Source organism: Cervus elaphus, chromosome X (assembly GCF_910594005.1).
Source record: "Cervus elaphus chromosome X, mCerEla1.1, whole genome shotgun sequence".
NCBI lineage: Eukaryota > Metazoa > Chordata > Mammalia > Artiodactyla > Cervidae > Cervus > Cervus elaphus.
In genome coordinates, this window is record NC_057848.1 from 124,055,879 (window position 1) to 124,077,454 (window position 21,576).

The 21,576-nt window shown below is 37.0% G+C and overlaps 1 protein-coding gene across 4 annotated transcripts in view; it reads right to left on the reverse strand.

Moving 5' to 3' along the window:
• Nucleotides 1–21,576, reverse strand: part of WNK3 (WNK lysine deficient protein kinase 3) — a 163,873-nt gene that overhangs the window by 17,187 nt on the left and 125,110 nt on the right. For all 4 annotated transcript variants that reach the window (XM_043896927.1, XM_043896925.1, XM_043896926.1 and 1 more), the window contains exons 18-21: nt 18,049–18,139; nt 17,378–17,508; nt 16,023–16,639; nt 13,097–13,308 (exon numbers count right to left, since the gene is read on the reverse strand). In XM_043896927.1, coding sequence (XP_043752862.1) covers nt 13,097–13,308; nt 16,023–16,639; nt 17,378–17,508; nt 18,049–18,139 — 1,051 coding nt within the window. The remainder of the gene's footprint in view (nt 1–13,096; nt 13,309–16,022; nt 16,640–17,377; nt 17,509–18,048; nt 18,140–21,576) is intronic.

Below are 21,576 nucleotides of genomic sequence, written 5' to 3' on the forward strand. Positions count from 1 at the left end.
GGTAATCACAAAAACTACTGAACCCAATGACAAAACTGAAAATCTTAACAAAGAAATAGAAGAACATACACGAAATTTTAAAACCAAAAAATATACAAAAAGAGTAATAACAAAAAACACCCACCAAAAAACCTCCTTGCCCTCAGTAACAGAAGGGAGATGACAAAAGAAAATTCAATTTTTCCCAGTTTTATTGAGACAGCACTGTATAAGTTTAAGGTGTACAGCGTAATGATTTGAACTAGAATACATCATGAAATAATTACCACAATAACTTTAGTGAACATCTAGCATCTCATATAGATAACAAAGTAGAAAAAAAATTTTCTTTTTCTTGTGGTAAGAACACAGATTTACCCTCTTAACAACTTTCATAAAACATATAGCAGTGTTAATTGCGTTACTCATGTTGTACATTACATCCCTACTACTTATTTATCTTATAACTGGAAATTTATACCTTTTGACCATCTTTGTCACCACAAAAAGATACTGCATTTTTATTGACTATATTTTTCATACTATATATTTCATCCCCATGACTAATTTAATTGTAACTAGAAGTTTGTACTTCTTAATTTCCCTCACCTAATTCACTCAGTTCACCCACTCCACAAAAAATTCAATTTAAACAACAGAGAAATAATACCGAAACTCAAACATGCACAGAAACTAAGGGACCTACGGGACAAGAGCAAAAAGTCTAAAATTTGTGTCATCAGTCTTAGAAGGAGAGAAAAAAAAAGAGTATGATAAGAAAAAAGTATCTGAAGAACTATTTGCTGATAACTTGCTAAATTTGGCAAATGATGTAAATCCACATATTCAAGAAGCTCAGTGAACTCAAAACAGAAATAAACACAAAGAACCTCATGCCAACATAAATAATAATTGCTGAAACAAACAATTTTCAGAAAAATTACTGAAAATTAAAGAGAAGAAAAATTTTGAAGGCAACTAGAGAAAAACAATGTAGGAATTTTATACAGGAAAACAATGATTCAAATTTCTATGGATTTCTTATTACAAACCATGTGAAACTAGAAAGAATTGGCATAATATCTTTTAAATGCTAAATGATACATGTCAACCCAAAATTGTGTATACAGCAAAAATATGCTTCAAGAATCAAAGTGTGAAAAAAGATGTTCTCAGATGAAAATAAGTTAAAAGAATTTGTCACCAGTAGATCTGTTCTAAAAGGGTAACACTAACGGAAGGGCTTTCTAGGTGGGACAGTAATAAAGAATCTGCTTGCCAATGTAGAAGATGCAAGGGATATAGGTTCAATCCCTGGGTGGGTAAGATTCCCTGAAGTAGGAAATGGCAACCCACTCCAGTATTCTTGCCTGGAAAATTCCATGGATAGAGAAGCCTGGCAGGCTACAGTCCATGGAGTCTCACACTTGGACGTGACTGAGCACGTACACACACAGGAAGAACACTAAAGGAAGGGAACTTATAAGAGCAGGAAACATGCTGCTGCTGCTGCTAAGTCACTTCAGTCGTGTCCGACTCTGTGCGACCCCATAAACGTCAGCACACCAGTCTCTCCTATCCCTGGGATTCTCCAGGCAAGAATACTGGAGTGGGTTGCCATTTTCTTCTCCAATGCGTGCAAGTGAAGTCGTTCAGTCATGTCCAACTCTTAGCGACCCCATGGACCGCAGCTTACCAGGCTCCTCCATCCATGGGATTTTCTAGGCAGGAGTACTGGAGTGGGGTGCCATTGCCTTCTCCGGGAGGAAACATGCAAGAGCATGAAATGAAGGCAGACCAATAGAAATGATATGTCAGATACCCTGAAACCCAAGTGAAAATGAAAATTACAATGCAGTGTGATACAGCTTTCCATATATGTAGATGGAATACATAAGATAATTATAAAGAAGAAAGAAACCTATATGAATGTAAGGTTTCTACATTCCCCTTGAAGTAGTAAAAGATTGATTTTAGGTAGACTTCAAAGCTATAATCCCTAGAACAACCACTTAAAATGTAAAAAGAAATGAAGAAAAAACATAATAGATAAACTGAAATGGAATATTAAAAGTACATTCAAATAAACCAAATGAAGGTAGAAAAGGAGAAGGAATGAAAAACATGAACAGAAAACAGATTTAAAATATGACAGACCAAAATCTAAACATATTGATCATTACACTCACTATAAATGGCTTAAAAATAAATGAAAGACAAAGACTGCGAGAATGGATTCTTCTCACGTGACCATAAGTTATCTGCAAGAAACTCACTTCAAATGTAATAAATATAGACAGATTAAAACTAAAAGGATGAAAAAGATATACCATGCAAACACTAACCAAAAGAAAGATGGAATGGGTATTTAATATCAGACAAAGGAGACATCAAAGCAAGCAAAAATAACTAAGAATAAAGGATACATAATACTAAAAGAATTAATCAAGGAGATATAACAATGCTGTGTCTGTAACTGCAGCCTCAAAAACATGAAGCAAAAACTGATAGAACTGAAAGGATAAAGAGACAAATCTACAATTACAGTTGGAGTCTTCTACACTCTTCTCTGAGTCAACAATAGAAGTAGTAATGTGGTTTGGGGAGAGGGCGGGTGGGATGAATGAGGAGACTGTGACTGGCATATATACATCTCTATGTATAAAACAGATAACTAATGAGAACCTACTGTATAGCACAGGTATCTCTACTCAGTGGCCTGTGGTGACCTAAACTGGAAGGAAATCCAGAAAAGAGGGGATATATGTAAACAGAGAGCTGATTCACTGTGCTGCATAGCAGACTGATACAACATTGTACAGCAACTATACTTCAATAAAGATTTTAAAAAACAATAGAAGTAGTACACAGTAAATGAGCACGGATATAGAATAATCGAACAAGACCATTCAAACATCTAGATCTAACTAACATTTATAGAAAACTCTACTAAACAACAACAGGGTTTACATTATTTTCAGGTGCACGTGAAACATTCACCTAAATAAACCATATCTTGGGTCATAAAACAAATCTGAACAAATTGAAAGTAATAAAAGCCACTGAAAATATATTCTCTGATCAAATAGAAACTGAAGTACAAATTAGTAACGGAGATAATAGGAAAAATCTCAAAACATGTGGAAATTAAACAACAAACTCAAATAAACAAGGAAGAAAGAGGAAGTCTCAAGAGAAGTAAGAAAAAATCTGGAACTGAAAAAAACCCCAAAATACAGCATATCAAAACATAGAGGCTCCTAGAGAATAAAGAATAAAACTTAGTGTGTGCAAAAATTTTAAATCACTTTGGAGGTCCTACGATCCCAGGATAGGATGCATTTGTCAAAAAATATAGAATTTTACAGCAAGGAGATCAAACCAGTCAATCACAAAGGAAATCAGTCCTGAATATACATTGGAAGGACTGATGCTGAAATTGAAGCTTCAATACTTTGGCTACCTGATGCAAAGAACTGACTCATTGGAAAAGGCCCTGATGCTGGGAAAGATTGACATCAGGAGGAGAAGGGGACAACAGAGGATGAGATGGTTGGATGGTATCACTGACTCAATGGACATTAGTTTGAGCAAGCTCTGGGAGTTGGTGATGGACAGGGAAGCCTGATGTGCTGCAGTCCATGGGGTTGCAAAGAGCTGGATGCAACTGTGCAACTGAACTGACTGATAGAACTTAACAGCAGAGAAAGCCAACAAAATATAGGAATGAAATGTATGAAAATTTTTAAAAATCATTTAGGAGGTCGGGAATCCCAGGATGGAATCCTGGAATGCAACAAAAGAACCTAATCATGTTTAGTTCAATTCAGTTCAGTTGCTCAGTCGTGTCCGACTCTTTGCGGACCCCATGGACTGCTGCATGCCAGGCCTCCTGTCCATCACCAACTCCCCGAGTTTACTTAAACTCATGTCCATTGAGTTGGTGAAGCCATCCAACCATCTCATCCTCTGTTGTTCCCTTCTCCTCCCACCTTCGATCTTTCCCAGCATCAGGGTCTTTTCAAATGAGTCAGTTCTTCACATCAGGTGGCCAAAGTATTGGAGTTTCAGCTTCAGCATCAGTCCTTCTAATGAATATTCAGGACTGATTTCCTTTAGGATGGACTGGTTAGATCTCCTACAAATGTATAATAGAATCTCACATAAAGGAGTAGAGGAACAAGTGCTGACCTACATAACTTTGGAAATGAGTGGCACCGTTAATATTAAAGGCAAAAGAAACTATACATAAGCACTGCATTCTAGTTGATAAAGGTATTTCCCACTGGGTTACAAATTAACAAATATGAAACCACTGTACGTTATACTGGAATTGAACAATTAAATAAAGGGAAAGGGGATGGTGAGAGCCTCTCACTGTTGGACTGGGAGGTTATAGATAAACAAGAGAAGGCTGTATAATCCATATGGTAATGGATTAAAGTTGGAGATAATAATATCAATGTGTATTTACTTTAATATAGATATATAGATGGTTACATATAGAAATATTGATAGACATGGATATATATGAGTTAGTATGCATAGATATATTCTTTATCTGTCAGCTAAAAGAATCTAGAAGCAATGACATTCCAGAAGCAAGGAGTACACCAAGCACCCAGATCTTGGTTTCTAATCTGTTCCCCAATAAAATTAATTGTGGTTCTTTGTGGAAACAATGGCTTCTAGGAGCAGAAAATACACAAGATGAGCTTGGAGAGCCTTCTGGTGTCTTTGTGAAAGTGTTGCTCAGTCGTGTCCAACTCTTTGCCACTCCATGGACTGCAGCCTGCCAAGCTCCTCTGTCCATGGAATTCTCCGGGCAAGAATACTGGAGTGTGCATGAAACTGGAGCCTATTATACAGAGTGAAGTAAGCCAGAAAGAAAAACACCAATACAGTATACTAACGCATATATATGGAATTTAGAAAGATGGTAACGATAACCCTATATGCGAGACAGCAAAAGAAACACAGATATATAGAATAGTCTTTTGGACTCTGTGGGAGAAGGTGAGGGTGGGATGATTTGAGAGAATAGCACTGAAACATGATATTACCAAATGTGAAAGAGATCGCCAGTCCAGGTTCAATGCATGAGACAGGGTGCTCAGGGCTGGTGCACTGGGATGACCCAGAGGGAGGGGATGGGGAGGGAGGTGGGAGGGGGGCTTAGGATGGGGAACACATGTACACCCATGGCTGATTCATTTCAATGTATGGCAAAACTACTACAATATTGTAAAGTAATTAGCTGCCAATTAAAGTAAATAAATTAAAACAAACAACAACAAAAAATAAATCCACCTCATACCTGTCAAAAAAAAAAAAGAATACTGGAGTGGGTAACCATTTCCTTCTGGAGGGGATCTTCCTGACCCAGGGATCAAATCCTGCTCTCCTGCATTACAGGCAGATTCTTTACCATCTGGGCCACCAGGGAAACCCATGGACTGTAGCTCTTTCCTATTCCAGGGGATCTTTCTGACTCAGGGATTGAACCCATGTCTCTTGCATCTCCTGCATTTGCAGGCAGATTCTTTACCACTGTGCCACATGAGTTAAACTCTAGGCAGGGCTAAAGATCAGAGTCCATTCTGTGTCTCACTTTCTCTGCATGGCCCAGCAAACATTTGTTTTTCCATCTTCATGGGAAATGCCTTACTCCCCTTTGAGGTTCCCCCAACATCTTCTTTTTTTTTTTTCCTTTTTTTTTATTAGTTGTAGGCTAATTACTTAACAACATTGTAGTGGGTTTTGCCATACATTGAAGTGAAGCAACATCTTTTGTCGTTAGCTAAAGATGGTATTTAAGGTGAGGGCTTCAGTCATTTCAGTGAGTTATTTAGTTTTCCTGGGTCTCTCCTATAATTAGGTCTGTCTCGTAATAAAAGTATACATGTTATTAAACTTTTGTTTAAACTATTAATTTGCTCATTGTTAATTTAATTCTTAGACCAGTCAGAAGAACCTAGAAGTTAAGAGAAAAATTTCTTCCTCCCCAAAAATGGTAAGTAAGGAAGTATTCAAAAACAAAATTCTTCAAAATAACTGACTAGTACTCCTCAAAATTGTCAGGTCATTAAAAACAAGGAAAGTCTGAGAAACTGTTAAGCCAAAAAGAGCCTAGAAGACATGACTGCTAAATATAATGTGGTGTCCTAGATGAGATCCTGGGACAGAAAAAGGATATAAAGTAAAAACGAAGGAAATCAAAGTAAAATATGGACTTTAGTTGACAATCATGTATTAAGACTGGTTCATTATTTGTGATAAATGTACGATACTAATGTATAAGATGCTAATAATTGGGGAAACTGGGTGTAAGGTGTACAGAAACTTTCTGTACTATCTTAATAATTTTTCCATAAATCTAAAAATATACCACCAAAATAAAGCTTAATTTTAAAAAATCTTAGTAGATGTAGCAAAGCAGTGCTTGTAAGGAAAATTTATAGCATCAAATACTTGTATTTTTTTGCATGAAATGCTTGTATTATAAAAAGAAAGGTCTCACATCAAAAATCTAAGCCTCCATTTTAAGAAACCAGAAGTAGAATGAAATAAAAACAAGGCATGTATAGGGAAGGAAATAATAAAGATAAGAGCAGATTCAATGAAATTTAAAATTGGAAAACATCAGAGAAAATCAATAAAAGCAAAGCTGGATCTTTGAAAAGATCAACAAAATTGATAAACCTCTATCAAGACTAACAAAGAAAGAAAAAGAAGACACAAATTACAAATATCATGAATGAAAGGAGTGATATCACTACAGATATCCAAGACATTACAAAGATAATAATGAACAACTCTAAACAAAAATATTCAGCAACATAGATGAAATGAATTAAGTTCTCAAAAACCACAAACAATCAAAACTCACCCAATAGGAAATTTATCACTACACTGCATAATCCTATAACTACTATTCAAGAATTTGCATAATCCTATAACTACTATTCAAGAGTTTGAATTTGCAGTTGTAAACCTCCAAAAAATAAGTCTTCTGGGCCCATGTGGTTTCACCTGAAAATTTGCGTCTACAAGCAATAAATGCTGGAGAGGGTGTGGAGAAAAGGGAACCCTCTTACACTGTTGGTGGGAATGCAAACTAGTACAGCCACTATGGAGAACAGTGTGGAAATGTCTTAAAAAAAACTGGAAATACAACTGCCATATGACCCAGCAATACCACTTCTGGGCATACACACCGAGGAGTGTGTGATCTGAAAGAGACACGTGCACCCCAATGTTCATTGCAGCACTGTTTATAATAGCCAGGACATGGAAGCAACCTAGATGCCCATCAGCAGACAAATGGATAAGGAAGCTGTGGTACATATACACTATGGAATATTACTCAGCCATTAAAAAGAATTCATTTGAATCAGTTCTAATGAGATGGATGAAACGGGAGACCATTATACAGAGTGAAGTAAGCCAGAAAGATAAAGACCAATACAGTATACTAACGCATATATAAGGAATTTTAAAAGATGGTAATGATAACCCTATATGCAAAACAGAAAAAGAGACACAGATGTACAGAACAGACTTTTAGACTCTGTGGGAGAAGGCGAGGGTGGGATGTTCAGAGAGAACAGCATTGAAACAAGTATACTATCAAGGGTGAAACAGATCACCAACCCAGGTTGGATGCATGAGACAAGTGCTCAGGGCTGGTGCACTGGGAAGACCCAGAGGGATGGGATGGGGAGGGAGGTGGGAGGGGGGATCGGGATGGGGAACACATGTAGATCCATGGCTGATTCATGTCAATGTATGGCAAAAACCACTACAATATTGTAATTAGGCTCCAGCTAATAAAAATAAATGGAAAAAAAAAAGAAATGATAATTCAACATAAACTTTTTCAGAAAATAGAAGAAGAGGGAGGAGAAGGCCTTCTAAAACAAGGACCTAGGTGAACTGACTCTTAAGACAATGAAAATGTGAGCAAACAAAACCAACCATTTCAGAACTCTGAGAATTATCCAAAGACAAAGAACAAAATAAAACTCATTTACCCAGGACAAACTACTGAAGTCTGTCACATTTTAAACTGTGGCAGTTCCTATCCCCGCTTTCTCCTTAGCTCAGTGTTGCAGTAGCCAAAACCTAGCACTGCGACAATGGAGAAAGAACTCTTTTGAGCTCTCTTCTAAGCAACTGTGGAGCTTGAGAAGACTCGAGAGTCCCTTGGACTGCAAGGGGATCAAACCAGTCAGTCCTAGAGGAACTCAACCCTGAATATTCATTGGAAGGACTGATGCTGAAGCTCCAATACTTTGGCCACCTGATGCAAAGAGCTGACTCACTGGAAAAGACACTGATGCTGGGAAAGACTGAAGGCAAAAGGAGAAGGGGGCGACAGAGGATGAGATGGTTAGATAGCATCACTGATTCAATGGACATGAGTTTGAGCAAACTCCAGGAGATAGTGGAGTACAGAGGAACCTGGCATGCTGCAGTCCATGGGGTCACAAAGAGTCGGACAACACTTAGTGACTGAACAACAATAACAACAAAAGCACCATCCCTAGAGCAAAATCAATATTTTGTCCAACAACAATTTGTCCAACAAATCTCTTCTTAGTGAGGTGCATATTTGATTTCACTCAGAGTTCAGTTCAGTCCTGCCAGGCATAGCTATCAGGGGGTGGGAAGAGGTAGGGAGCTACCTCCAGGGCATTGCTGAAACAATAGGAAAGTGCTTGGCAACAACTCAGATGCTTAAGACTATGATTTCAGTTGGGGAAAATAAGAGCCTGATCTACAACTTGAAAAGAATGTTAGATAGCTCAGATGCTAAAGAATCTGCCTGCAATGCAGGAAACTCTGGTTTGATTCCTATATTGAGAAGATCCCCTGGAGAAGGGATAGGCTACCCACTCCAGTAATTTTGGGCTTCCCTTGTGGTTTAGCTGGTAAAGAATCAGCCTGCAATGCAAGAGACCTGGGTTCGATCCCTGGGTTGGGAAGATCCCCTGGAGAAGGGAAAGGCTACCCACTCCAGTATTCTGGCCTAGAGAATTCCATAGACTGTATAGTCCATGGGGTTCCAAAGAGTTGGACACTACTGAGTGACTTTCACTTTTCAGGACAACTAGATGACCATAGGAAACTTTGAAAACCTCTGTCATATCCCCAGGAATGTAAACATCTGCCAGGACAGGAAAGACCTGAAAAAGTAAAAGGGATGAGTCACTTTAATTCTGACTGAACTTGAGTTCCTGGGCAAGCTAGAAGTAAACTGCAAATATGCCTTGCTAACTGAAGCCTGAAGGTGTGCCTTCTCACAGAAATTTCCTTGACAACAACAACCAGACAAGGCATTTAATAAAATCTTTGCTGCAATGCAGAAGACCTGAGTTTAACCCCTGGTTGGGGAAGATCCCCTTGAGAAGGGAATGGCTACCCACTCCAGTATTTTTGCCTGCAGAATTCCATGGGTAGAGGAGGCTGGTGGGCTACAGTCCATGGGGTCAAAGAGTCAGGCATGACTGAGTGACTAACACTTTCACTGCCTTTCTGACCAATTACTTGCTCACCACTAAATGTACTGGCCCAGGTGCGAACCCCAGTATACCAGGCTTTAAAATTTTTTTAGAAATTTTCTAGCTAGCAAATAACTCAAGGAATACAGAATTAGGGAAGGAAAATCACTAAACAAATGCACAGCAACAAGAAAATATAACCAGAATAACAAACAAACAGAATACAGCAACAACAACAAACTGTGGTGACGAAGTGGGTAGAAGAATCTGGTACAGGAGCTATTACAATCTACAACATCCAGTTTTCATCACAAAATTAACAGAAATGCAAAGAAACAGGAATGTATATCACATACACCGAGAAGGAAAAAAAAGAGTGAAAAAAAATCCTGAAAGAGGCTTACATTTTGGATGTTGTAGACAAAGCCTTTAAAATCAGCTATTATAGCTGTATTCAAATTTAAGGAAACTCTGCCTAAAAAATTAAAGTATGATTACAGTGTCTCACACCAAATAGAGAATATAAATAAAGAGACAGCAATTAGTTTTTTAAAAAAAAATAGAAATTCTGGAGTTGAAAAGTATAAAAACTGAAATACATTCACTAGAGGGGCTCAATAACAGATTTGAGTGAGCAAAAGAAAGAATCAGCCAACAACAAGATCACATAATACAGAAATCCACTCCGAGAGAAAGAAAGAATGAAACAAAATGAAGAAAACCTTGAATACCTGTGGAATACCATCAAGCATTACAAAATATGCATAATGGAAGTTCCAAAAGGGGAACAGAAAGGGGCAGAAAAAATATCAATGAGAATCATAACTACGCATATCATAATTCAACTGATAAAGTCAGTGTTATCTAGTATGGATCTCATTGAGTTTATTCTAGAAAAAACTTTTAAAAGAAGAGCAAACTTGAGCCTGTAGAAAGAAGGAAATAATAAAGATTATAAGGAAAATAAAGAAAAGAAAAACAATAAAGAAAGTCAGTGAAACTAAAAGTTGCTTTTTTTAAAATATCAACAAAATTGACAATCCTTTTACTAGACTGACCAAGGGAAAACAAAAGAGAGAAAAGATTCAAACTACTAAAATAAAAAATAAAAGAGGGGAAATCACTGCAAATCTTACAGAAATAAAAAGGATTTTAAGAGAATTCTGTGAAAAATCATATGACAACAAATTTGGTAATTTGGATGAAAGGGCCTGATTTCTACAAAATCATAAACATTGACTCATGGAAAGAGAAAAATCTTAATAGACCTATAACAAGGAAGGAGACTGAATTGATATTTCTAACATACAAAACCAAGGTCCAGATGGCTTTATTGTGTTTAATTCACACAATTAAGAAAAAATTAACACTAATTCTTTATAAATCCTTCTAAAAAAACAGGATACAAAAAATGGCAAAAGTCTGAAATAGGCACTAAACCAAAGAGGATATATGGATAGCAAATAAGCATAAGGGAAAAAATGTCTAATATCACAAATCATCAGGGAAATGAAAATTAAAACCACCATATAATACTACCACACACCTATTAGATATGTTAAAATTAAGAATACCAGTAATATGATATGCTGAGAGCATCCAGAGAAAACAGAAGTTTCATACATTACTGATGGGAATGGAAAATGATGCAGCTGCTTAGGAAAACAGTTTTGAAGTTTCTTAAAAATTTAAAATGTACATATATATGACCGAGCAATTTTACTTCTGAGTATTTTATCCAAGTGATCTGAAAAGCTGCACACGAATATTTACAGCAGCTTTATTTGTAAAACCCAACACTGAAACAATCCTAATATCTCTCAACAGGTAAATAAATAGATAAACAAGCTGTGGTACATCATACCATGTCATGCCATGGAATATTACTGAGAAACAAAAAAGCAACAAGCTATTAAAACACAAAATAACTTAAACAATAGCAAAGACAATGTTCTGAGTGAAAAAAAGCAATCTCAAAAGGCATGTTTTTTTACCATGAGATCCCATGGTTGATTAGAAAGATGTGGTGTAGTGCAAGTGCCTGACAATTAGTTTTTTTTATTGTAATATAAGTAAGTGCCTGGCATTAAGCTTTTGATTGCTGAGGTATGTATTTCAAAGTGGCTCAGTGGTAAAGAATCTGCCTGCCAGTGCAGAAGACATAAAAGATGCAGGTTCGATTCCTGGATTGGGAAGATTCCCTGGAGAAGGAAATGGCAACCCACTGCAGTATTCTTGCCTGGGAAATCCCATGGACAGAGGAGCCTGGCAGGCTACAGTCCACGGGGTCTCAAAAGAGTGGGACATGACCCAACGACTAAACAATACATTTCAAACAAATCTATCTCAAATAAACACACTGCCAGCTATACAACTAGATAAAGAGCCAGGCCACCGCACCCATGAAGCTGCCCTTTTAGAAAGTCCTGGCTGACCTACATAAGTGATCATTTGAGTGATCCTGCTTTTTCCTCCCTGTGCTTTAACTCCCACTTTCTTTTTAAATTCACCTATAAGGAGTGAACTTGAAAAACCCCAGGTACCCCACCCTTAACCCAAATAAATGAAGAACCCCAGGTCTGCTAGTGTTTGCTCTTGCTCTCTAGTGTGTGCTCCTGTTTCCCATATCCCGACCAAACCTTTCATTATGTGGCCCCACAAAATGTGTATCCCCCACAACCTGTGAACAATAAACCTTGTTTTTTCAAAGTTCCCCAGCCTTTTCTAGCTTCTAAGGGCTGCCTGCATTCCTTGGTTTGTGACAATTTTCTGCCACCTTCAAAGCCCAGTAATGCTGAATTCTCTCTGACACTGCTTCCTTTTTCACATCTTTTCTCTGACCCTTTCTTCTGCCTCTTCTACTTCAGAGGAACCTTGTGATTACACTGGGCCCACTCAGATAATCCAGGATATCTATTTTAAAATGTTGATTACCATCTTTAATTCCATCTACAACCTCAATTACCCTTTGCCATACAACTGAACATAATCATAGGCTGCAAGAATTTGTACATGGACATCTTTGGGGGAGAATCATTATTCTGCCTACCACAAATTATGTTCAGATCTCATACATACCCTTATAGTTCACCCTTAATCCTCACCTTGACTATGCACATGGAACCAAGGAAGTCTGATGTGATCAACTTGTTTATTAGTTAAGTAGAGACTGATTCTGTCTTTTTACAAATTCAAAGACATACATTTTTTCTAATATTCTCATAATAAATAAAGATCTCTTACATCAGATAGAACATGACTTTACTTTCAAGATTATCTTTGTTAGCAACAAACTCCTAAACAAACACCAAATGCTAGACCAGCGGTTTCCATTGACTACCAACATTTCAAAAAACTGTTTTGGGGATTGAAATTGGGCTTCCAGGTATTTGTTTTCCAAATGAAAACAACACTCGTCTGCTCTCCAAAATCTATCACCTATTCTTATCATTATTTCATAAAAGAAAATTCGGCACCAAAAAGAAAAAATATCAGAAAAATGTGTACTTCTTTAAATAATCTTAGCTTAATAAAAAATAAGTTTATTAGTGTTCTTTTTCTAATCTTGCTGATCTTTGACCAGGATTTTAAAATCACTTATAAGACTGATTTACCTGTAGCAACTGTGCCACTGTCCACACGTGTCAAGGACTGGGGACGGCTTCGAAGTTTGCTTTTTAAAGATCTTGGTCTACGTGGTGATGCAGGTGATACAGGAGCTTCTGATGATTGGACTTTGCTCTCTTTAATTGCTCGAAGGCGTTCATAGAGCTCCTGTAGCTCCTTATTCTGCTGGGTTTGAAGATTTACCACCTCCTGAATATGTCTGAAGAAAAATCATGCAGAAAGCACTTTAATGGCACAGGCGCCATATAGATGAGCCAAGGAACTCTACCAGTACAAGTAAAGTTTAACAAGGAATTTAGATTAAGAATGTGGAAATACAGAATATTCTCACAAAATTAAGATGATCAGTGTCTTCCTAAAGTGCAACATTAAACTAATCAGACATAAAGAAAAAGCTCAATAAATTGACAAAAACAAATTTATAAAACCTCAATATAGTAAAAGATAATTTAAAAAATTAAAGTTCCATAGTACTGATAATATTAACATGATTATATGTTGTAAGTGTAAACAGGAAAAAATTTTGCAACATAGTAAAAGGTTAATATTCAGAAAGTATAAATATGTGCCAAAAATCAATGACTTTATAGAAAAGGGGGGAAAGAATAAGAAAAGGTAGCTCTAAAGGAGAGGAAATACAAGTAGCCAATAAATATGAGATGATGCACAACCTTAGTATTAATTAGAACACAAATTTTAAAAAATAATTTTTATTCATTTGATTGGAATAAAATTAAAAGAATCAATAACACCTAGTCTAATGTTGTGAAGGAGTGGGAAAACAGGCACTTTCATATATTTCTGTTTGGTATGTAAAATGGTATATTTACACTGAATCACAATTTTAAATGTACAAACCTCTAATCCAGCAATTCCACTTTTAGGTATATATCCTTCTAATATAAGTACACAAACATAAAAGGATGTTCAACATTTTTTATATAAGCAAAATATGGGATAAAACTGAAATTCTCATTAAGGAGGGATTAAATAAACTTTGGGGCTTTCAGGTGGTGCAGTGGTAAAGAATCTACCTGCCAATGCAGCAATGCTGCTGCTGCTGCTAAGTCACTTCAGTCGGGTCCGACTCTGTGCGACCCCATAGACGGCAGCCCACCAGGCTCCCCTGTCCCTGGGATTCTCCAGGCAAGAATACTGGAGTGGGTTGCCACTTCCTTCTCCAACGCATGAAAGTGAAAAGTGAAAGTGAAGTCGCTCAGTCGTGTCTGACTGTTAGCGACCCCATGGACTGCAGCCTACCAGGCTCCTCTGTCCATGGGATTCTCCAGGCAAGAGTACTGGAGTGGGTTGCCGTTGCCTACTCTGGCCAATGCAGCATATGGGGGGTCAATCCCTGGGTAGGGAAGATGCCCTTGAGAAGGAGATAGCAACCCACTCCAGTATTCTTGCCTGGAAAACTGCATGGACAGAGGAGCCTGGCAGGCTACAGTTCATGAGGTTGCAAAGAGTTAGACTGTGCACACATACACACAAATAAACTTTAAATGGATATATGCTATCCTAATGCATGAAATAGGGATTATTTGTGCAAACATGAAGAGGAGACAATGTTAAGCCAAAAAATACAGAATAACATGTATATTATGATCCTACTTTTATAAACTTAAAAACTATATATTTGTAAATGCATAGAAAAATGATGGGCAAGTTATATACCAGTGGTTGCCTATGAGAAATGAGGTTAGAGCATGAGAAACAGACTGTTTTGTGTGCATTTTTACTGTTGTGATATTATGATTTATAATTTAAAAAGATGTTATTTGATCTTGGTCCCTATTCCTGGTACACTGCTCCTAAAACCCTTGTAATTTTCTAAATGATAAGAGTGATGGGAGAATCTTTTGTTACAATGTTTGGTCTTTTGTCCTCAAATACCTCCAGTTCCTGAAATATTTCCAGAGTGATAAAGGAGTGTCTCATTATTCAAAACAAGCCCCTTTAAATCACAAAGTGACTTCTGGCTAACCCCTAAGGATGGGTACCTCTAAAGAGAGAAAAGAGGCTGGAGGTTGAATTAATTACCAATGGCCAATGATTTACTCAATCATGCCTACATAATGAAGTTTCCATAAAAATCTGTGAATTACAGGGATTCTGAGAGCTTCTAGGTTGATGAAGGCATGGAGGTGCTGGGATAGTGGCACTCCTGAAAGGCCATGAAGTTCCTTGCCCCTTCTATACCTTGCCATCTGGCTGTTCTTGAGTTGCATTCTTTTGTAATAAACCAATAATCTAGTAAGAAAACTGTTTTCCTGAGTTCTATAAGCCATTCTAGCAAGTTAATCAAACCTGAGGAGAGATCTGTGGGAACCTGTGGTTACAGGTTGGTCAGAAGCATAGGTAACACTACTTGGACTTGTGATGGGCATCTGAAGGGGGCAGTCTTGTGGGACTGAGCCCTTAGCCTCTGGGATCTGATGCTATCTTTGTAGTTTTCAATCATAAATTTTTTTGAATCATTAAAATGTTACCAGGACTTCTCTGGTAGCTCAGCTGGTAAAGAATCCACCTGCAATGCAAGAGACCCTGGTTCAATTCCTGGGTCGGGAAGATCCCCTGGAGAAGGGATAGACTACCCACCCCAGGCTTCCCTGATGGCTCAGATGGTAAAGAATCCGCCTACAATGCAGGAGACCTGGGTTCGATCCCTAGGTTGGGAAGATCCCCTGGAGAAGGGCATTGCAACCCACTCCAGTATTCTTGCCTGGACAATCTCCATAGACAGAGGAGCCTAGCAGGCTACAGTCCATTCGGTCTCAAAGAGCAGGACATGACTGAGTGACTAATCACACAGCACAAAATGTCACCAATCTCAATTAGCTACCAGTCAAATACTTAGTTCTATAAAACCCAAAGCAATCAGATTTGTGACAAAAGAGAAACAGTTCTTACTTTTCTCGTAATCTTTGAAGCTCCACCTTTAAGTCCTCATCCTCTATTTCTGACTCATCATCACTGCTCATTGGGGAAGATGGTGAATAGAAGTGTGAGCTCTGTGTTTGAACACAGGCTTTTTCTTCACAGAGTGGTAAGCACTTTTCTCTCTCTGGACCAGTCTTAGCCACTGATTTCCCTCTGTCAGGAAGAGTGGCTGAAAATTCACTATTAGAGCTAGGCTGTTTCCTAGCAGTAAGTAATTCTCTCTCTTTAAGCAGTTCAGATCCAGACTGCATGCTACTTCCTGTGGCCAAATTTTCTTCCAATTCCTTTTCTGTAGTCATCGACGATATATCAGTCTCACAAGCTATACTAAAAGATGAAAAGTTGTCGGTTTGTTTGGAAATTCTTGGATCTTTGAAGGTTTCGTGAAGAGCTTGTAACTTCTGAGAAGAAAGTGAAGTTTGTGGGTTGTGTGTGACAGGTTCCATTTCTATCAATTGAGACTTTGCTGTTTCAGTAAAGGCTAAAGCTTCTTCAGTAGACTGACTTGTCATTTTATTGAATGCTGGTATGTGTTCTATTCCAAAAGATGTCACTTCCACTGACTCCTGCTGGGGAACTGTAATCACCTGAAATACAAAAAGGCAGAGGTGGCTGGCTCTGCCTAACCAAAGAGTAAACCCACAAAGAAATTCAATATAATATATGGCACAGACAATTGGATGGTCTTCTGCGATGTACACACATTGATAATACCAAAACTTCAAAATCCCATTTAGGACTTCCCCAGTGGTCCAGTGGTTAAGACTCCGCACTTTCACTGCAAGGGCCACAGGTCTGACCCCTAGTCAGGGAAATTCTGCATGTCACATGGAGCAGTCAAAGAAAAGAAAAAGTTTAAAAAAGCCCATTTATTCTTGCCATATTCAAAGCTTGTCAGTTGGGCCCTTTGTAAATTCAGTTGGCTACATACTGCTCAAATAAAATTCTGCAATTAAAACATTCCATAGGTGCACATACAACTAACACCATTTTGTAAACCATCTATACGTCAATAAAAAATTAAAAATATTTTAATTGCCAAGACTCTAAAGGACATGAAATTAGATTTATAAAAAAGATGACCCAACCACCCACTGAAAAACAATGATACATATCTATACTCTATTCCAGTTACTAAAATCCTCATTTCTTTAGAGTCACCTTTAGTAGATGGCTACAGAAGGTGAGAAGATGCATATAAAGGTGAAAAATTAAATATGCTAACAATCTACATTTAAAATAACTACCATCTACAGACCTAGATCTTCAATGCTGTCACCTTTCATAATGCCCCTGTAGAAAATGATTCTACCAAAGACACAAACCTGAAACCGACCCCGCTGAAATGATCCACTCATTGCTTTACATTTACTCAAAGACCTAGTATCAGTTGTGGACTCTCCTGTCAGATGAATGGGGTCAGGAACAACTGCTGATCTCGTATCTTCTGTTTCCACTGCAAGTTTTGCCAAATTGTAAGCAGAGAGGAGAAAATGGTTTGTTAATATTACATTTGTTTACGTTACCAGAAATGAAGAAAAGTAGAAAAAGCTTAACTCCTGCTAGACAATTAAAAAAGTGTTAATGTAATAAGCAACACTGTAGAAGCCCCTACCTCTAAATCAGACATTTGAAGATTTATCCTGAGACTTAGTATCTATATGAAATGAATACTTTAAAACTGAATTAGTTACAAAAAGAAAAATAAAATGGAAATGACATTAATGGGACGTGTTACATACATGGGCTATATGGAAAAGGTGGCAAGATTTGTGTATGAATAACAACAGAAAGAAACAGAAGTAAATGAAAAATGATGTTACCTAGTCTATGTCCCTGACTGTAAGCACACTACCTTGACGGACTTTTGATCTCTTGAAAAAGCTGGTTGACTGCCGTAGCCTGTATGCCCAGCTTTTTAATTTGCGAGTCCAGGATTTCTTGCTAATAGGATTTTTGAGACTAGGACAAGTAAAGCTTAGGCCAAAATATCCACCTCCTGTCTGCAGATGAATGGCTCCACCGCTTGACACAGCAGCAGGATAGGCCTCTGGATCTCCTGGAAGTGAAGCATCTGGGGACATCTCCTAATGGAGACAAAAAGAGGAAAACCAAAATGATAATTTACGTGAGGTAGAACAGTTGTTTATACCACTGGAGTTTCTTGTATGGACCAATCAGAAATTAAAAACAGAAAGCTATGTATATTTCTATTAATAGTACTATGTCAGACTAAACCTGAAGTATTGAACTTACAGGAATTAAGCCTTCTTTTTCTTTAAAAATATTATTTAGACTTCAGATAAATAAAACTGCAAAATATTTCCACCCTAGAATATTTTTTATCATAGCAACTTTGAAAACTGAAAATTAAAATCTGAAGTTAACAACCTTCATTGCACCAATTTACTAAAAAAAAAAAAAAGGTTATTGAAACCTTATGATCTTAAAATGGAAATTTTCATCTATGCTTATATTACTTAAGACAGTTAAAGATGCCTGACACACATGATAAACAGAAAATCAAGATATCTAGGCATTTAGATTTACAGAAATATATTACCAAATCAAATTTATTACATTATGTAATCACACAGAAATTTAATTTAAAATGGATCTCAAAATTATTTCAAATTCAAACTCTAAATATTGTTAACATCAGGCCACAGCTGACTATAAAATCACACTTCCCTCTTCTTGTATTCCCATTTTTCCCCCAAAAAATAAGAATTAACTGCTGTATTCTGAGTACTTTAAAAATAAATTCCTTATAATAACTCATAGAAAAAATTAATATACACAGCCAGAAATACTTTGGGAAACCTGAGAATGGCCCCTACAAACTTAGAAAATTAAAAGAGTATTGAAAAGCTCAAAGGATAGGATTTAGCATTTGTCTGAAGGAAGATCGCCTGATCGTCGCTCAGTTGTGCCCGACTCTTTCGGACCCCATGGACTGTAGCCTGCCAGGCTCCTCCATCCATGGGATTTTCCAGGCAAGAATACTGGAGTGGGTTGCCCCTTCCTTCTCCAAGATAGCCTAAAAGCAGCACGAAGTAAACTGCAGTTTAAGATAAGCATTTTTAATACTTAGAGTCAATAGTCATTAAAAGTAAAATTCTGAACAACGAGTTTTTATTTTCCAAAGTCCTATTTTGGACTAGCAATACTACTTTCATAAAGAGAAAATAAAACTCTCAATAATATTACAATTTAGAAAGTGTTACATCAGTCCCACTGGAATTACAGAAAAGATTTTTATTAAGTAATAACTGGATCAAGATGATAAATTAAATACAAGTTCTAGCTTCTCTTATCAACCCAAAGCTATAAGTGCAACAGGAAAATCATATATAGACACATGCATATAAGATTAAAGGAGGAAAAAGTAGCCTCCTTTAATCTGCATAATGACATATGCAAGAACTGTTTCAAAATGCAGTAAACTCAGGTGTGAGATATGGCCAGCAGGAGAGAGAGCCCTGAACAACCAAAAGGATGAGTAATTGGATAGAATGCTTACAAAGCTACACACAATTTGTCTCCTATCTGTCACTTCAACATCATCTTGTAACACCCTACTACTTACTGACCTTCTTTTGGTTCCTAAAACAGGTCTCTACCTGTGAATATCACCATCACAAACAAATCCTTCCGTGACCATCCTATCTAAAGTAATTCCTTAGTCATCCTATCGTAGCCCTTTTTGTTTGTTTAGGATTTATTTTCCCCCACTAGAGTGTGAGTTCCACAAAAAACAGAGATCTTGACTCATTCACTGCTCAGTAGATATCCACTGAATGGAAGAGTGAACTGGTTGGGGTACCAAAGAAGGAACAGCCAGGCAGTTCTGCACCTTCCTACCTCACCTCCACAACAAAGAAAAGACATCAGAGGTATCTGCTCCCAAATAAGAGTGGCAAGAGGAAAATGTTTGTGGCCAAGAAAAATATTGGCAATATAGGGAGGAGATAAGATCTAGGAATAAGAGGAAGCCCTGCTACTTTTGAAGACTAGCTATTAGACCTCCCTCTAGGCAGCATCAGAGACAAGTTGCAATAACCAGTGCCAGGAAGCATGTCCCACGCTTTCCTCATAATTACTAGAGTAAGACCATAGTAATTATATATAGCATTTACAAACAGACAAAGAGGGAATCTCATGGGGGAAAAAGAAAAACCGAGTACACAATGAAGAATCACCAACACTTTTGGGAAATCAGTACTTTAAGAAAACACTAAACTCAACAAACAGAATAGCCAAGGAAATTGCATTAATAACATAGAATAAGGCTTTAATATCTTCAAAGACATCTGTGAATATACTACATCCATAAGAAAAAGAAATTATTAGAAATTAAAAATATAATCTCACATAAAAAATACCTGAATAGGAGATTATAAACTGCTTATAAATAGAGAAATTCTCCCAGTACAAAAAGCAAAAGGACAACGAGATGGAAAACATGAAATAAAAAGTTAAATGAATAAGAAAAAAAGGAAATGAAGAAATAAAACTGTCTATTCACAGATGATACGATCTTATACATTACGTAGAATATCCACCAAAAGCTATTACAGCTAATAAACAAAGCAAAGTAGAAGGATATAACATCAACTATCAAAAATCAATTGTATTTCTATACGCTACCAATGAAAAATCAGAAAAGAAAATTTTAAAAAGCAATTTCATTTATAATAACAATAAAAAGAATAAAATAACAAACAGTGCTGGAACAACTGGATAATCACATGCAGAAAAATGAAGCTGGATCTTTATCTCACACCATATACAAAAATTAACTCAAAATGATGCTACTATCTATATTTAATTAAGTGTAAAACAAAATAAAGACATTTTTGGACATTAAAAAAAATGAAATTGCTAATCCATGCAACATATTTTAAAATATTATTTATAGAAGCATTTGAGGAGGAAAACAAAACAGAATTCTAGGACACCAGAAACAGTGGCAGGTAATAAGTTTGATCTAGATGTAGCAACTAGACATTCGAAACAAATAAAAGAATCCATTTGACTTTGACACTTGGAGGATTTTCTTTTGAGCAACAAAGCTTAAATGATAGAGAATTACATTTCATTTTTTATTGTTCTAATCACATTACATGATCATCAGATAACACATATAATATGTTATTTACTGATTTTCAATTCTTCCAATCAACCTACAGACAAGGCATGCTGCTGCTGCTGCTGCTAAGTTGCTTCAGTCGTGTCCGGCTCTGTGCAACCCCATAGACAACTGCCCACCAGGCTCCCCCGTCCCTGGGATTCTCCAGGCAAGAACACTGGAGTGGGTTGTCATTTCCCTCTCCAACAGACAAGACATAACCAACTATTAAAAAATGTAGATGTTATGAACTTTGCTAATGCTAAAATGTAATTTAAGTAATAAAAAATGGGAGGTGTATAGGGAAAAAAAATAGAGGAAAGAGAAAATATAATTTCTCCACCATTCAGAGAAATGAGAAAGATTTTATTGTATGAAATTGCTAACTCCAAA